At 48.3% G+C, this 18,830-nt stretch overlaps 1 protein-coding gene across 4 annotated transcripts in view; it reads left to right on the top strand.

The window, feature by feature from the left end:
- The window catches only part of MSI2 (musashi RNA binding protein 2), a 383,429-nt gene extending 364,950 nt beyond the window's left edge, over positions 1 to 18,479 (top strand). Inside the window, exons 12-14 of one of the 4 annotated variants that reach the window (XM_069482358.1) lie at positions 8,751 to 8,959; positions 10,752 to 10,824; positions 13,299 to 18,479. In XM_069482358.1, the coding sequence (XP_069338459.1) occupies positions 8,751 to 8,959; positions 10,752 to 10,793 (251 nt within the window). In that variant the 3' untranslated portion in view covers positions 10,794 to 10,824; positions 13,299 to 18,479. The remainder of the gene's footprint in view (positions 1 to 8,750; positions 8,960 to 10,751; positions 10,825 to 13,298) is intronic. The other 3 variants (XM_069482357.1, XM_069482355.1, XM_069482356.1) reach the window with 3 other exon arrangements.
- Positions 18,480 to 18,830: the final 351 nt, after the last annotated feature.

Here is an 18,830-nt window from a genome sequence, read left to right as displayed (position 1 = left end):
ACGGTTGGAGAATCTGTTCCTTATCTTTGAATTTGCAATTTTTCTGGAGCAAGAAAGATCCAAATAAACAGAAGAAACCTTGTCAAACTATGATTCGGGGCAGGACAGCTGAGCAGCGTAATTTTAAAAGCGTAAACTTTCAAGTTCAAGCCAGATTCGGTCCTGTCTGAGACGCTGTGTGACGTTAGGCACATTCCCTAGCTGCTCGAACCCTCGGTTTCCTCAACTGTAGCACAGGGTGATAAAACTAGTTTTACAACTTGTTAGGCACATGAAGAAAGATGGTGTTAAACACCTACCAGCGCACCTGGTGACACTGTAGATGCTCCTGAGAATGAGTTCTGTTTCCAGCCTGGCACCTGCAGAATATACAGCTTCTAGAACTCCGTGCTTCTTGCCTTGTTGGATCTCACCTCTAGACCCTGTTTTGTCCCCACTAATATGAGGCCTCCCCCTGCTGTCCCTGCCTTCAGGGACAGGGTGATACCTACTTCTTACGTAGCTATTCATCATGACTGAGGATACCACGCACAGTCTCTAGTCCTGGCCCTGGGTGTTGTAGTACACTGATCTACAGTGAGTGGAATCACAAGATACAAGCAAGGCTCTGACCCCCGGCCGGGGGCAGGCAAGGATATGGCTTTTGGGGGTGGGACTTAGTGAGTGAGCACATAGCAGCACATCAGCACAAGAGGGTGGCTGGGGATACGTGGGGGAAAGCCAGGCTGGTTTCTTTTTTGAAAAAATAGAGAGATGGATGTGTCTCCAGAACAAAGGCAGTCACTGGATCCAAGCAAAGCAAGGGACATTCTTGGGATAAAACTAAGAGAAACTTGGAGCCACCAAACTGCTCAAGAGAGAGGAGGGAGTCGTTTCCGGGCAACAGCAACTCGCTCCCGGTGTATTTCCCTCTGATTCTCAGGCCTGGGAGGGCTGGATGAGGAAGCAGAGGCTCTGCTGTCGCCCCCCACACACGGCCTTTCCACAGCTGAGGGGCGATGGAGGCAGCTGGCCTCCCCGGGGCCGCGAGCACAGCAGCCGGTGGCTTGGTGCAGCGTTTCCCGAGCGCTGTGGTTTGTGGTGGGCCTCCCTGCCCGCTGCTCCTTGCAGGTTCTAACCTGTGCGGGCCTGGAGTCTGCAGCCAATTAATTTAAGGAAGACGCAGCAGGATGTTAGTGTTGAAACAACGCCTGCTTCCGCCAAACTGTAAACATTTGTCTCCTGGGTTGGTTTTCCCCTCATCCTCTTTGGAGCGCTCTAGCAGCTCAGGGTGAAGGCGCTGTTGAAACGTCCGTGCACGTTGGAGAGGGACCGGGAACATCATCTTGCATTGGAGGCTTGAAGTCTGGCCTGGGGCAGCCGGCAGAGGGGTCACACAGATAGGGTAAGCCCCTGTGCCAGCCCGGAGTTCCATGATGCTCTGGAGTCGTGGCCTTTCCCTTCCCAGGGCCTCTCTCCCTCTCGTCTGGTAGACAAGCTCCATCCCTCAGAGCCCATGGGAGAAACAGGAACCTGACCTCGACTCCAGAAAGTTCCGTCTTTAGTCTCATGATAAAATCCTGGTTTCTCTGGCCACCAGGTCAAGGCTACTCAGGGCTGCTCCATCCCAGAATTTACCCCATGAGCAGATGGTGGTCATATCCTAATCCTCATCCTCCCCTCACCCACCTTCCCAACCTGCCAACCCAGAGCCCACCTGGCCTGGTCCTCTGTGAGCTTGGGACACATTCACAGGCCCACGTCAGGGGTCTGACAAGAATAGAGCATCAGGATAGAAAGAGAAGAGCTGTTTTCTGTATCTCAACAGAAAATACGTAGCTCTGGCCAGGAAGCCCTCCTCAGGTGGGCCTGTGCTGGGGGTCTGGGACTTTCTCCTTCCACTGATCTAAGCAGTGGTGTGAGCCCCCCGCTGTGCCACTGGCACCCTATGTGAGGGTGTTAGAACCAGCTAATAATGATGTTACCGCTCGGAAGTTTGGGGGAGGGTGACTTGACAGGAAACCAAGATCTTTCTAGGAAATGCTAGTCACAGTGTTAGGTTCTAATGACCATCAGTCCCCTGCTTGAGATAGGCCAGCGTCAACCAGCAGCCCTCGTCGACACCAACCTCAGAGATCTGGATCAGGTTGAATTTTGAGAGAATAAGCAGAAACTACAATCTTATCACGAGGCTGGCACCACTGTCACTGACATTTGGACTGTCTGTGTGATTCGGACTGCCCCGTCAGCCCAGCGAGCGGGCAGGTGCCCACCGTGTGTCCTGGGCAGTGTTCAAGATGAGCCAGGCGCCTCTGGACACATCAAGAGTGGCATGTTGAACTGGGCACCCTGGTGCACACGCCAGGCCGGTAGTCCCGGTTGCTTGGGAGGCTTGAGGTAGGAGGATCACTTAAGCCCAGGAGTTCAAGCAAGACTCCATGTCTCGACAAAAAGAAGAAGAAGAAACCCCAAGACTGGCATGATGTTGTCATCTGGCTGAGTTTGTACCTCTCACAGTGCATCTGTTTGTACATGGAGACCGTGAGAAAGAAATACCGTCACCAGCAAGTTGCTCTTAATCCTCCCCTAGTTTTGAAAGTGTTTTCCCCCTTCTCTTCTGAAATAGCCTAAATTTCAGCAGAGCTTTAAAAATTATATGGTAGATAAAGTTGATTGTCTCTGCATCTGGGTCCCTGAACCGATTTGGTTTTCATTTAGTGTGTCAGACACTTTTCCCATGCTGAACGTCACTGTTGGCTTTCTCTACCAGTCTCTCCTAGCTAGAAGCTCTAGAAGGAAAGCTTGAGCCGAGGATCCCTGGGACATGGTTGGCCGGGCAGACTTTGGAGTGTAAAGCCACTCTTCTCTGCTTGAGACATGCCAATTCATGACCGAGTGTTCTCCTTCCATGATCGGGAATAGGTTTTGTCTTTTCATGCTTTTCTCTGTAGACCAACTGTGTTAATTTACAGTGGGCACTACTTTCAGAGGACACATTAAGGAAACTGCAGAGTGGGGTCCCCAACTCTGTTCCCCAGGAAGGCCCTTGGCTGCCCAGCTGCCGAGCTTCAGAGCCCTCGAGCGAGGAGTGGCTGGCTGTTCGAGGGACTCGTCAGGTCTCCACTGTTGACAGGAAGCTGGCATTGCGGACCCAGCCTCCACTGAGCGCCCAGCACTGCAGAGAAACAGAGGAAGGTCCCTCTTGCTCTGGAGAACATGCCAATCTGACTGGGAGCACAGGGTCCGTGAGAACCCTGAGAGCTCCCTGCGTCCACACAGCCCACCTTGAACTCCTTGCTAGCAGGGAGCAGCGTCCTGCCACGGTGGAGTTTTTAATTGAGGCAGGTACCAGCATGATACGGACAAGAGGAAGGCAGAGGTAGTGTTGGAGGAGTGATGACTTTATATAGTTTCTTTAATTTCTCTGAAACAACCAAAAACTCCTCAAATCCAGTGTGATGGATTAGCACGGTCCCTGCCCTCAAAGACTATCACACAGGCTTAAGATCTCGCCTGCCCACAGCCCTCCATTCTGTCAGGGGCTGGGGTCAGGAATGAGGCTGTGACACCATTCAGCCCAAATCCCTTCTGCACTGGACTTGGGGAGGGTGGTCTTGCGTGGTATTCGCCTCTCCCCGAGCAGCACACGCTAGCTGGGCAGGGACTTCCAGTCTCTCCCGGAAGTGTGCCGGGGGCTGCTGCAGTCTCCTGCCTGAAATGAAACCTGGCAGTGGCAGGTAATTCACAAAGCAGATGAATGACATCACTTGAGGGCTGGCCCTGCTCTCTGGGGAAATGTGGGACCCACCAAACCAGGAGCCGGGTCTAGGGCTGGAACTCAGCAGGTTCCTGGCTTGTCCCAGATCTGTGGGCTGAGCTCATCTGGAAAGGATTTTGTCAACAGTTCCTTTCTCTGGATCAGTAATAATCCAATTTTCAGGCCTAGAGCCAGAGGTGCCCTCCGAAGGGTCCCTCGGCCCCTGGGCTCTAGCTTTTTGCTCTGGGCCCAGTGGCATCACTTAGGGACAATATAGAAATATCTAGACTTCCACACCTTTCCTAGACCTACAGTGAGGCAGTTCTGACTCTCACCACTTCCCCACCCCCATGCAGCCCATCCCCTTCTGACCACAGTGGGGCAGGGCCACATGTAGAGGGTGTGCCCGCCAGACAGCAGGCGTCTCCCCTGCCTGGCTTTGGAGTCCTGAGGTGAAAGGTGCCCACGAGTTTTGGGTCCAGCCCCTGCAGGTGAAGGTCTAAGCCTGCAGCACTCATCTTTGTTAAAGTCTCCAGGGTGAGATTCGTGGGCCTTCCAAGGTCAGCCATCAAGGTGTTTTATTGATGGATAGGAAGTTCCTCCTTTTATCCAACGTAAAATGCCTCCAAGTTACATTCAAGTGCATTTCCTCTTGCCGTCCTCGCTGAGATTTAGTGCCCTTGCTTTCCTGCCCGCCATTCCCAGGAGTCCTTTCTTCAGGTCCAAGATGATTAAATGCACCACGTGGATACATTGGATCCCCTTGTAAATCACCTCCTGATTTGTATGGCGAATGAATTGCATTTTCCTATATCAGATTTTCCTAAATCTGCATATGCTACCTGCCTCGCTGAGCTCTGGATACACAGCTATTTCAGAAATAGGTGTATTTGTTACTAAACTTGACAAGTTACAGAGCACTTTCTCGTTTTCATTCTCTCAGCAGCCCAGTGAGTCAGACAGAACAAGGAAGGCGTCACTCGCATGTTGCAGATGAGGACTCGGGCTCGTGCGGGGCTTAGGCCAAGGCACACAGCTGTCAGGGCTGGGCTGGGGGTCACACTCAGGTCTTCTGACTCCAAGTCCAGTGCTCCTTTCTCTACACCATAGCTGCCTCTCTGAGGGTACCGCCTGGACTGGGAGAGCCCAGAGGATGCCAGGGGGTGGGGGTGGGGTGAGGGGTAACGAGAAACCTGCCCAGGATTAAACCTCTGCTGTGGACACACCCGTAGCTGCTGCTGAAGAGGTGAGCCTGCTCACACAGCAGGCCCCCAAACTGCCAGCCCGGAGCAGGGCTCGTCCCAAGCCACCGAACGCTCAGCTCCTGCTGCAGAAGCGCCAAGGTGGTTGCAAGATATTGTCCTCTTCTGGGACAGGAGTCATAATATCCAATTTATAAATCTCAGCTCTATTTATTTATTCGACAATATTTACTCCTTCCCGCCACACACCACCCCCCCCCCTTGCTGAGCAGCAGACAAGGTGCCCTTGCCTGTTAAGAGCAAAGTCCCGTCTCCTCTTCCTGAGCTGATCCTAGTTATGTGGGACCGTTTCTGGCCCCTCAAAATGAGTCCCAGTGCCTGGGGAAAGGCACCCTCCGTTTGAGACAGATAATCGAGAATCGGCTGGAGAGTGACTTCTACAGAAAGCACCCTCGGGTCAGGGCCTTGGCTGCACGCTCTCCCTGCAACAACCACCGCCACCCCACCTCTTCTCCCGTGGTCACAGCTCAGAGGGAGAGGGAGTTCTCAAATGACCGCCTTCCCTGCGTATGTGTAGCCAGCCAGCGTTCAGTATGTGGAGTTACGCTGACTTTGCAAAAGAAGAAAATTACTTTGTCCCTAATGCCTTCCCGCTGTCAGACAGCAGGAACAACTACTGACAAGTTTATGTCCCAAGTGGCAGTTCCTGTTCTTTCCTAAGCAGCCAGAGCATTGCTTTTTATGAGTGTCCCCACAGATGCATGGGTTTCCACATGGCTTGTTCGGGGACTTTAACGTGCTTTGTGGAGCCTGGGTCTTCTGCCATGGAGAGAGACAGGAGAAGTGTGCCCTGTGGAGCACAGAGGCACCTCTCTTCTCATGCCCCCAGCCCTGGAGGCTGCAGGTTCCACTGCCCAGAAGCCTAGCGAAAGGGGACCAGCCCAGACCTGGATGCCTATTGCCTGCCAGCTTCGCCCTCTAGTGGGGACCCAGCAGCCCGGTCTTTTGCCCCTGGCTGGGGGATATTTGCAAGGTGACTTTGAGCTGGGGCTCAGGCGTTGTGATGAGCAAGTGCATAATAAAATGGGACGTGGGGTTTTAAAGCTGCATTCTAATACAGTGTCTTCTCCACGGTGATTTTAGTGTCATTTGATGGAAGATGACTGAGCAGGGAGGGGTGATACAGGCCTCAGATGAGCTGCTTATTGTGAAATTCCCTTCGGGCCAACTCTTAAGCTACAGGCCTCCCTGCACCCAGGAGTGGGAGAGGTTGCCAGGGATGGGTGTAATGCCAACAGCCCTCTTGTCTTCTGAGCCTACGGAGGGGAGCATTTCTGGACAGCATCTTTCCACGGACGTGCTGCATCCTGCTTCTGCTGGCTAGATTAGCCTCTAGGTGGCTCTCCCCGCTGGAAGGAGCCAAGACCTACACCTGCCTTCTCCCCAGCCCCTAGACAGGGGCGCCTGCCCAACATCTTCCTGGGTCCACATCCAGCCAGACGAGAAAGCAGCCCAAAAATCTCTCTCTCCATCTTCCACTGGGCCTCCTCATCCCCACCCCACCCTATCACCCTAAAACAGAACCCGCTACTTAGTGCATTTGTATAGGGAGGGTGTCAGCTGCCTGGGAAAACCAGGAGTCCACTGTCTGAGCTCCTTCCATTTTCCTGAGCCCAGAAGAAAAAAGTGTGTTAGACCAAGATAATACCGCCTTTTGAATATCTCGGCTTGATATTTGCCTCCATGAGTGAGAGGGGCCAAATGTTATCGGCCAGTTTAATCTTCTATATTCAAAAACCCCCATCCCCTTTGTCTGCCGGAGCATTCCCAAATAAGCCATTCGCTTGCTCTAAACCTCTGTAATTTTTTTTCTTCTTCTCTTTAACCTGCTCTTTCCACCGGCCAGTTTATTCATTTCTCAGCTGCATCTCCAAAGGGGCTCACCTTCCAGCTTCCGGCCCCAAGGGCATCCAGAGGCAGCTGCGGTTCCCTTTTCTCTGCTGAGTCAGGCCTGGCTTGGTTTGGTCTCCTTTGCATCTTGGTGTCCCGTCTCAGTCTCCTGCCAGCCTGGCTTGAGTGCGTCGTCAATCTCTTCCCATCCCTGTGACAAGTGGGTGAAAATCCATCCACTTGTGGCTCTTCCAGCCCCACCAGTAGTGAGGGCCTCAAACCACAGGACCCCAGGCAAGGGCAAGGCCAAGGCCAAGAGTGACTCTCCTCTCTGCATGGACGTTCTTACCCTCTGCGGTTGAAGGCAGCTGGTCCCAGGGCAGACTGGGATGCCAGGGGGCGGGCAGGAGGGAGCAGTGATTGCTGTGAAGAGCAGCCCCTCGGAGCTGAAGATGTGGAAGTGTGTGGTGCTCAGCCTGTCTGTAGCCCCAAAGTGGCCGGCCCTAGACTCACCTTGATGTTTAAAACTCAATGAGAACTTACTCTTACAATTAAAAAAAAATTTTTTTTCCATTTTGGAAAAGAAACTACAGTTTAAGCTACTAAGGAGAAATAAAGGTGAGACAAAATTAACCCGGTTGACAGGCCATGGCCCTCATTAGGGTGGGAAGGTGGGATGTGAGGGAGGGAGGGAGACGGAGAGACCTGAGGCAGTGGCACCTTCGGCTGCCCCCAACCCCCATCTGCAGCCCCACCACTCTCTGGATTCCTGGGCGTGAGGTCACCTCTCTCTGTAGCACAGGTGCATTCGAGCTCTCTTCTCAGTCTGGAGTTGATACCTGCGGGTGACAACAGAAAGCAGGCATTTCGGTCAGATGTGATTTAGCTATAAATTGGTTCAGTCGGTATGCTCTGCATTCATACTTCTTTGTCTTTTTTTTTTTAAACAAAAGGAAAAAAAGTTTAAATCCCCCCTTTCCTTTTCCTGCAGGAGGTGAGTGTGTGGGTGTCCTGTAGAACCACTGGCTTCCACCCCAGCTTTGGCCCCAGGCTCCAGGTTTACCATCGCCACCCATCCCCTCCGTCCATCCCCTGCTCTCCACCCCAAAAGGGAACCCTCTGCCGCCATCATTACTGTTACGTTAAGATGCCCAAACTTTCCATGACATATCCCATCCTCCGACCACGACCACGTTCAGTATTGACGACTTTCATGCAGGGATCTAAACGGGAGGGGAGGGGAGGGAGGGAATAGCCAGTGGGGAGGGGGGAGTGATCTGGGGGGGAGGGGGTGGAGAATGGAGATCTTTTTTGTCTTTTTAAAAAACAAATTTGTCATTGAATGGATCCAAAAACAAAAAAGAAAAAGCAAGCACACACACACACACACACACACACACCAAAAAATCAAAAATCCCCTCCGCAAAGATTTTTCTTTTTTCCTGGACACAAATTGCTTTGTTTCCTGTCACGTTTTAATATCAATATTAACACAATGTGTAGTCTAAAACTAGTTCCTTTGTAGTTTGCATGGGATGTGAATGCTGTCTCAACGTGCCCAGACCTAGAAGACTGCATGAGCATCAATTCAGATGTGAAAAAAAATCTCTCTCTTTCTCTCTCTCTCTCTTCCATATATATCTCTATTTCTATTGTGATAATTTGGTGGGCAGTGAAGCACCTCCGGTTGGTTGCCGTAGTGTGTTGAATGATTGTTTTTTTATTCTCTATATTTTTGGAGCTCCAAGCTTCTTAGTAGTAGCCTGGGCTGAGTATTCTTGAGTCCCTGCTGATGTTTTCGCATGGCCTTGGTTGAGTGTTAGAAGTTGGGCCTAAGCTGTTTTTCTCGAGTGTTTGGCTTGTAATGACCGGTGCATGCCTGGCTTCTGGCCTCATACCCAGCTCTATTCTCTGCACACCAGTCCTGAATAGCTACAGTGCTCAACCGAATTTTGGCGCGCCCGCTTCCCCGGCAGGCTCCAACCCGGCGCGGCCCGGAGGCTTCCCGGGGGCCAACAGCCCAGGACCTGTCGCCGATCTCTATGGCCCTGCCAGCCAGGACTCCGGAGTGGGGAATTACATAAGTGCGGCCAGCCCACAGCCGGGCTCGGGCTTCGGCCATGGCATAGCTGTAAGTACCTGCCTTCCCCTGCCCTCCTACCTCCTCGTTCCTGACCAACTCCTTGTGGCCTGTGGGTGTGCCAGGAGAGCCCAGAGTTGGGGGCAGAGGAGAGGACAGTGGGTCCCCATCCACAACATCACACTGGCTACCAAGGGCTGAAGCCCGTCCGTCTAGATGTGTCCCGAGTGCCTCCCACGTGAGCAGGTCAGGTGCAAATCACCGCTCTATCACCTTCGGCCCATGCAGCCTTGAGCCACTTACATAACCCGTCTGAACCTCATTCCCCTGGCTGCAAAACAGAATAAGTATGTCTTCCTCAAAAGATTGCGGGAGAATTAATGGAAATAGTAGATGCCACATGCTGGCACATAGTGGGTCCTCGGTAGCAGCCTCCTTCCTTGATCCCTGGAGACTGGAGACTGTCGTATGGGCTGGGACCTCAGAGCAGGGAAACGCCCCCCTCTGGATCCCCCATAGAGCCCCCAGCCTAAGGTCCAGCGGCAGCGCTGGAGCCTGGGAGGCGGTGTGGGTGCAAGCCCTCCGCCAGGCGGTTCCCTTGGCTAACGTGTCTTCCAGTTTCCAGGTTCCGAGTAAGTCCCCATTTGCGTTCTTTTAGCTGCAGCGCCCTGAAGGCCAGATGCATTTGATATTTGTAATGCTCTGTGGTTCCATAATCTGACTAATCCAGGCAATGGAAATTTGCTTAACAGATTTGCATGCTGTTTTCAGATTGTATTGTTCTTCTCCCTCCCGGTGTGTGTGAGCATGAATGTGCCTGAGCCCACTCGCTCGCTGTCCCTTCCATTTTGGAAACAGAAAATTGCCCAACCTCTGCCCTGGCCCACCTCAGCATTTTGGAGGCAGTTTGGTTTTGAGCTAAGATGAGAGAGTCTGCTGTCCCAGGTCACATTCCTGTCAGACCCTGCTTCTAGGAGAGAGCGGGGGAGCCCTGCCTTGAGGGCCAGGCTGCGGAGAACAAAAGAAGTGCAGACAGTCTGGGGCCCCAGGGTGGCCTCACATGTGCTCCCTGGTGTTGGAAGCCCGTCCACACAGCGTCTCATACACACACACTCACACGCGCACACACACACACACACACACACACACGTCTGCCAGCCCTGGCCTGTGCAGTCTGGGTCCTTGTTCAATTCCACTCCCAAGCCAGTATCACTTAAGTCAGTCGTTTGATGAGTCTAATCCCCCTGGACCAACTGTAGCACCAAATCTAGAATATTATTATTCACCTGAGAGCCGCATCAGTTTGGGGGACTATCTATCACCACTTGGAACACAACTCATTTACATTTCCAGCGTCCAGAAACACAGACCTTGTTTGTTCTTGAAAACCTGGGTCTTCTGATCTGTGTGCTGTGCTGTTTTTCTGCAGTAATCGCAGAGCATCACACCGGATTGTCTGCACCGGGATTTCTTCTCCCCAGCTGGAGCTGTTGAGACTGTGGACAGAGACTCTTATCTTTGCCCTCTGGGGTTCAGGGCCACCATGCCCGTCATTTGGGGCATGAGCCCCCCACCCCTTGCCCATCGCCCAGCCACCCCTCTGAATCTGGCTCTTGGTTTCACCTGGGCAAACAGACAGGCTTGGGTGGGGGCGGGGGGAGTGGGGGCCGGGGTTCAGAGCTGGGGAGGGTGCCATCCTGGCCCCTCGTGGCACGGTGTCTCAGAATTACATATTCATGCTGGCAACCACAGACTAGTCCTAGAGATAATTTCCTTTCCCAGAATATGACAATCTGTTCCCATGTATAGCGCACTGATGACCTTAACAATTGTGCAATTTTAGGGACCTTTGATTGCAACGGCCTTTACAAATGGATACCATTGAGCAGGTGCTTTCGTTGCCATCTCACTCTGAGGTATTACCGTCTCTGCCATGTGTCTCCGCCCTGCCGGCGTGTCCGTACACGTATGTGCACTGGGTCATACATGTACGCACATGCCCTTGTCTCATCACATCAACATCTCTCTCTCTCTCCTCTTTCTGGACCCCTTTTCAGGGGGGTGGGGGCAAAAACAAATCCAGTCTTTTAATCTCTCATCCCTTCCTCCAGCTTTTAATCATGACCCCTACCTTTTTGACTGTTTCTCGCTCGCTCTCTCTCTTTTTTTTTCCCCTTGATTTGGTTCTTTTGACCCCTTTTCTATATCTTCCCCACGCCTCATCTTTCTCTGTCGTGACATACAATCAAGAGTGTGGGAAACTGGAAGCGATCTCGAGCTGTGCCCGTCCCCGGGGGATGGAGACAGGGAGGCCCTGGGGCCAGGCCTGGGGGAAGAGGGTGGGGGCCAGGCCGCTGGTCTTGCGATGTGACCTTGTGGGTTGCTGGGCCCCTTCAGCTCCCCAGGGCTCGCTGGGGCTCAGCCAATGGGGTTCATGCAGTCAAACAGCCAGACTCCATCTTTTAGTGAAAAGAAAACATTTTTTGCCAGTAACTACTGAGTAATTATCCAGATTACCGCATGAAAAGCAAATTAAATTAACGACATCACCTGTGTAACGTGGATTTGGATCCCTGCCAGTTTCCTAACCTTTTAAACTGAGCTCAAGTTAATTAAACATTTTTTAAATCACTTTGATGGGGATATGGAGGGGGTGAAACAGAAGAGAGGGGAGGTTGGGGCAGTGAGGAAGCCTCTTGCCACGTTCTCCTTTGAAAATGAGTATCCGTTATTCTTGGGAAGGACACGGAGAAGGGGCCCTCAGGGAAGCACTAGCTGTGTCCTGTGTTACACGTTAGTCTGTAGGGTTGGAACATGGGTCTCTGTCTTTGGAAGAGGGAGGGTGACAACTGAGGCCAGGGAATGGGCCCCACTCAGGAAATCCCACTGGGTCACAAAAGCCTTTATCTCTTGGAGTTGGGTCATAGGAGAAGCAAGGCTAGAGTGAACTTTGGGTTTGCAGTTAGTAGGATGCCTCTCCCATAGAGGGGGATTGTTCCTGGCCCCTGAGTCAGTCAGGACTCTGCGGGTTGAGACCAGTGGGGGAACCAGGCTGAGTTGAGCTCTATAAATCTCTTGGATTTCTCTAATGTTGCTGCTAAGGAATCACGTCAACTAACGCAACCGCCTCTCTTAACCAAATAAACCCCTGTGTGTGAATTCTCCTACCCCTCGCCTCCACTTCCCCTCGGGCACTGACCCAGCCATTGCTGGCCAGAGCCAGAAGCCACTAACAGTGTGAAGGACAGCTACTCGCTACTAATTGAGCTGGGTTTGGGGGCCCAGGGGAAGTAGGGTTTCTCTAAGAGCAAGGGGGACTGAGTTATCCAAGAACTTTGAGGGCTGAGGGTGGCTCCAGCCGTTTGCGGAGTCCGACGAAGAGAGAATTAAACAACTACCAGGCACAGCAGATCCTTGGAAGGCCAGACACTGGGGCTACCAGTGCCCCTGGAGAAAGAGGAGTGGTATTAGGGCTTCCTGCCTACAGCTCTGCGCCTTCCAGGGCTGCTGCAGCCTTCCCTTAGGGGTAGGGGAGGAGGCTGCTCCAGCCCGTCCTCCCTCATCCAACCTTAGGACTCAATTTCCAGAGAAGGATGAAGTAGCCAGGAGAGTGGAGGTAGTAACCCACCCCCTTCAAAATGGATTAAGTGAGCTAAGAGAGTCACGTGGTTGCACCGCAGCAGTTTGGAAGCACTGGTCAAACACACACACTGTCCCCAACAGAGGTGACCCTCTGACGTTTGGTGCCATCCTCAAAAGAGGAGCCCAAGCCCCTGGTCAATTCAGGGAGACTCAGTTAGCAAGTCTGTGAATCCTGGGCCTGTTTTTGTTTCCTATAACCAAAGCTGGTTATTTGTTGCATAGTTCATTAAGTATTCTGACCTTCAGTTTTTAGGTATATAATATGATTTTTCATTACAAATTTGCATTTTCAGCTATTGGCAATCATTGACAGGCATCCAATAAAGGCCAAAGCTTTTAAAAAACATTTAGCTTTGAAAACAGAAGTTTAAACAGAAAAAAGTATCTCTGGTCAAGGTGCAATTTGCCAGTCAAGCCAAAAACACAGCATGACCACATTTCCTGACCACATTTCCTACCATTACCTCAAGAATTCCACAGTATTGTATCAAATCAGCAAAGTGAGTTATAGAGCTCTCCTCTTGCCAGCATCAGCATGGCTTAGATATCAGGTTTCCCAAGCTGTGATCTCAGCAAGCTGTTAGCCGGGCCATTTTCACACGTGTGCCATAGCCCAATGAGGTCCTTCTTTGAAAGCTCTAGTTAAAACACTGAAATAAATCGTACACTTGCCTGACACTTCTTCTTTCTCCTCCCACCCCCACTTTCTGTTTTCTTCTGGGCATACCTGACCTGGCCTGCCCTACAGAGCATACCTGGATGTCCAGGCAAGACTGGGCGAAGTTTCTGAGTGGCCCTTTGTTTAGGTGATGTCCTCAGACCTGGACCCCCACCAGCCTCACTCCCCATCCCAACCAGAGATGGCTCACTTCGGATCGAGGGTTGGCTACATCTCATCATCTCACGAATCTGCTGTAATATAAAACAACAGCTTTTCAATGTGTATATAACCCATGATTTTGGTTTGGTTTTGTTTTGTTTTTCTTGATGGTTTCCCATCCCCTCCTCTCTTCCCCTTCTCCTTTGAAATCTCTTTGAATCACATTTAGTAGTGATTTTGACTTAGTCCAGTAGTCACATAGCTTTAATATCTAGTTCAAAGCTAACCATAGTATAATTGTTATATTAAGAAGTTATTTTTTTCTTAAAAAAAATTTTTTTTTGCTTGTTTTGATTCTGTTCTTACTTTTAAAGGATGCTGAGATGGTAATATTACTCTCAATATTTTGGTACCAATTCCGAGACTGTATGAATTTTCAGGTGGAACTTTAGCACACACTGAAGCGACATTGTGAAGTGCGGGGCGGGAGGCGGGCATACACTTTCTATTTTGCGTTGTAGAAGAAGTGAGATGTAGTAGGCTAATTAACAGACTCTCTAGCTGTTCTTTTTTGTGATGTCTCTTTGTTAACCTGAGTATATCTATTTTCGGCAATAAGGTAAGGACGACAGTGTTTTGAGTGTCCTCCTTTTCTATAAGTGCTTTTTTTTCTGTTGAAAGAGGTGATATTATAAGGTTTTTTGAAATTGTGAATTCTAAAAAAGAAATGTTGTAAATACAATTCCATTAACTACATAGAAACTATTAAGAAAGAGAGAATCAAAAATATTTTTGTGAGGGCGTCGGTCCCAGGCAGTTTGATGCTCTGCAGAAGGAGGAGGGAAGGGAATGTTGGCAAAGTGAGTGACCGAGAGGAAGAACACCCAGCTGCCGGGGCGACCCCAGGACAGGTTAGAGCACTGTTCAGCTCCTTTGTCTGTGTGATAGACCTATGAACTGTATTAGTGTCGTACCAGCCTATTAACCTCTCGTCTGTGCACAGCTTCAAATGTTACCGTCTAGTTAGATTTTTATTTAAAATATGAAAAACTGCTTTTCCCAAGACGTTTTTTAAAAAAAAACAAAGTTACAGTTTTAATATTTAACATATTTAAAGTTTCAAAGCACACCTGTTTGGCTTGGGGTGGGGGGGGGACGGTGGGGGGGACATTCTTTTTCAGTCTTAATTTTTAAATATTTGATCATTTTCTATTGTCCAATCATTTCAGCACCTCCAAAGGTCCCTAGGACACTTTGCCTCTCTTCTCCCCCTGCCCCCCGCCCCGCTCCCAGATCTGGGGGCCCTCGGGCCAGGAGTGGATGAGCCTGCATTAACACAACCCTTTCTCCATTCACTTTCTATTTACAAATTAGGAAAGGAACCTTTTGGTTTATATATTTTTTTTAATACCTCAGTGCTGCAAGTATCACCAGAGAGGCTATGGAAGAATTTTTTTTTTAATTTATTGTAGATGTAAACAGAATTTTAAAAGTAAAAAGTATAAACATCACTGCACTGTGACTGGTGGGAAAAACTGACAATTTCCTGTTTGCACATGTTTAACATTTGGCTGTTATAATATATGGTCCTCGGTTGGGGAAAGATACTTATGATGAAGGATATTTTTTAATTTAACTTTTTTTTAAATATTGGTAATAGGTCGGCAACAGCAACTATAGAAGTACAACTCAATAGATGGCATTAAAACATATTGTAGTGTGGATATATATTTTTTTTCTTTTTTAAAATGTGATATTGACGTTTTATTAATATTTTTTAAATTGTTACGTTTATAAATTTGGTACTTAAGGCACAGCCAGTATGAGACACTGAATGCGACGTTTATTATAAAGAGCTGCTGCACTCCTATTTTTATAAATTTTACTAACAAAGTAGACTAATGTAGACATTCACAGACACGGTAGGGCAAAATCATCTTCGAACTGAAGACTCCAAAATGCTAACTCAGAAAGAAAGGAAAAAAGCCTTTTCAATTCTAATTAAACAGCAACAACATTTTTTAAAATAATAATTAAAAAAAATCACGTTCTTTGTTTTTCCAATAAAATGTTAGGTTGTTTGGCGAGGTTTTTTGTTATTTTTTTTTTTCCTTTCTTTTTTTGAATTTCCAAACAACCAGGTTAAATACAATGCTGGGCGCTTTTAAAAATATCAAAACTTGTTCAAATAATCAAATAACAAAATAGAAGTTTTATTTAAAAGCAAAAACAAAGGAAAAAAAAGAGACAGTAAATTCCCATCAATTCAGTGTCTAGACTAGGGAATTTAATTACTATTTTGTCTATGTTGGTGATGTACTGTACTTCCCTTCCTTTTCTCTGCACCCTCATCACCTCTTAAAAGACTCTTTGTTGATCATTGTATGTTAATAATGTATAAAATGGCTATCTTGTAAGCGTGCTGTCCTGGTACTAGTGTAGTGACTTTTTTTCTCCTCTTTCTTCTAGTACATATTGATAGGTATAACATAATTAAGGTTTAAAAAATTAGACATAGTTATTCAGATTTAGGACCAGTAAGGATAGAACTTTCTCTTATTTATGAAAAAAAGAAAAAAAAACAGCTAATAATTTTGGGGCAGTTTTTTCCTTTAATTTTTTTTTTTTTTTTCAATTTCAAGTTTCATTTTACTTTTGCTGATCTGATGTGGTTTCAACTAACCCAAGGTCTCACAATGTTAAAATGCCGGCAGACTCCACGGCGTTTTGTAGACCCCCATCCCCCCTCACTGTGAAGGGGTGTGCCATACTACCTTAAATGCTAATGCTAGATATGCAAAACTGGATTTTTTTAATTTATTTTTTAAAAGAGGGAGGCATGGTATATTAAAATGATTTTACTAAGAGAAAAAAATATTTTTTTAAGAATGCTCAGAAGAAATTGATAATCTGTGTGAATATGTTTTAGATGTTTATATACCTTTTGAAGAGACCCAGTAGCCCATAGCACAAATCTCGTGGAAATCCGATATGTTTAAATGTGGCTACCTAGGTTAAGGTTCACGTTAGTCCCCCCCATCCATCTAGAAGTCCATTTTGAAAGATTTTTGTAAATTCTTTTAGCACTGATGTTCAGCCTTGTCTTTGTTTCAGTTAAGCTCAATGGCGAACATGGGAAACCACCTTTCGCCTTCCCTGGGGGAGAAACCCTCTTGGCTGATGGCTTTTCCCCGGCATTATCCAATAGCCACCGGGTGACTTTCTGGCTTCCAGATCCATCTGCCTGAGACCCCCGAACTCCTCTCCTCCCTTGAAGAGGAGAGTGAGCGGCATTAGCTCCTGGCCCCGGTCTCAGTTCTTCCTGGACTTGGGGCTGGTGGAGATGACCGAGCCTTCGGTCTGTTCTCCGGGAGCTTCCGCAGACTTGGTTTGTGGCCTTCCTTACACCCATTGGGAAAACCAAACAGCCTCGTGCTCTATCCCAGTCGCTCATTGGCTTGATTCAAACGAAGCCCCAACAGGCCTTTGCGTTTTTATCCTTCATAACCTTCATCTTAATTTGAACTCGTAGCTTGGACTTTAAGGTAGCATGGCTCTATTGCTGTCATTTAATGTCTCACTGCACAGCAATCACAGCCAGTGAATGTTACACACATCTTGCTAGACTAGTATAAAATCATTGGGTAATTGTTGGTTCTAATGACCTGAAAGGTGTTCAGTTTTTGTTTTTGGCTTTGTTTTGTTTTTGTTTTGATTTTGTTGGGGGGGGTGGTTTGGTTGTTGTTCTTTTTCATTTGGGGATTTTGGAAAAAAAAAATTTATTTTTGGTTCCAAATAGAAAAACAAAAGCTATTTTGATCTTTAGTGCAAACGAGGGCTAGGGACTTAGCCTCCACCACCACCACCACACTGCTCATTCTGCCATTCACTCACTGCAGCATATTCAAGAATAAAGCAATATAGTTTACTACATTTTTTATTGAAGGTCAGCCATGCTTTCTGTATTATATTGCATATGAAATTGTTTACAAAAGAAACACTAACTCATACTTCTCTTTATCGGTTGCAAGTGGCACGCAGGGACAGAAAGAGACTGGGAGTGGGGGAGGGGAGAATTTTTTTTTTTTTTTTTTTCCTTGAATGTGCTTCACGAGCCTGGCCATCTTCCAAGGATGGCAAAAGCAGGGGAGGCCGAAGGTAGAGGAGAGGGACAGACTGTAGACAAGCACATTGAAGAGTGACACTGGCGGGTTCCCCCACCCTCACCCTAAAGTAGAAAGCAAGCAGAAGTCAGCTCAGCCCCTCCTGGGCACAGACACTACACAAGGAGACGCTGAAAGTTAAGCAATACTTTAATACTGTAATATGTTTGTTTTCTTTTCCTTTCTTTCTTTTTTTTTTTCCACCAAAAAAAAAAAACAGTAAGTAAACTAAAACACAGAAACATATAAATACAACCCATCTCCTCTCGGGGAGCAACCTTAATCCAAACACTTGGCTATCAAATCATCAGAATGTATTGACGCAGACAGGATTTCATTTCCGGGAGGCAGGGGCGTGAGGGGGGAGGGGCCTGGGGGCTGAGAGACAAAAGTTCCAGAGCCTCCCAGAAGGCTCTCTACTACTGTATTCTGTACATACTGTACCATCCTGTGTGGAATCCGTGCGTGTCCTCTTGAGTAGCGTGGGCTAGCCAATCTGCCGTTCATGGTGTATTGTGAATGCGGAATTCCATGTGTAATAAATAGGATGCAAGTCTAAGCGTTTCATGTGGACATAAATGTATCTAAATAAAACTCTCCCTAGCACTGTGGCTGACCTCACCCTTACTTTTATACTTTAGTATGAAACTGATGAGAACTTTGGTAGTGAGTATTTTTTTTATATATATACATATATATGTATCTATATATATATATATCTCAAGCATCTTTCAGGTCTTTGTGTGTGGCTTTCTTAAAGCCCTGTTGTAAAAAATTACTATGTGGATGGCAGTCTCTCACATCACAGATGTGGAAAGTATAATTTTATATTTGTATTTTCAAATAAATAAGTTTGTGAAAGGTTTCCATCCTCTACTGTGGTCCAGAAATCAATGTGTTTGTCTGACAAAAAAAAAATAAAATAAAATAAACTGTTTTGAACAGAGTTGTTTGGTGCTCTTTCACTTTTGGAGGAGGCGAGGATGGGGGAGAGCTGTTGTTTGGTTTTGGGGGGGAGGATACCGCCGAGTCACACCTGCTTCCCCTCGCCCCCCAGCAGGAATGTTGGCCGAGGGGCATCCAGTGGAGAAGGAGCCCCTTCCCTGTCCCCAGGGAGCTGTGACAGGGAGAGGACTAGGCTGGCAGAGCAGGCTGGAGAATGCGCTGGATTAATAGTGGAAGGTGCCCAGAACCCATGGATGGAAGGGAGTGAACCCCAAAGGTCCTGCACCATTGGAGGACCCAGACGGCGGAAGCGTCTGGAAGCAGCTGAGGGGCTCTCCTGGGAGCTGGCTCT

Source organism: Eulemur rufifrons, chromosome 9 (genome assembly GCF_041146395.1).
Source record: "Eulemur rufifrons isolate Redbay chromosome 9, OSU_ERuf_1, whole genome shotgun sequence".
Lineage (NCBI taxonomy): Eukaryota > Metazoa > Chordata > Mammalia > Primates > Lemuridae > Eulemur > Eulemur rufifrons.
Note: the sequence above shows the minus strand (reverse complement) of the source record. Positions and strands in the feature narration are given on the sequence as shown.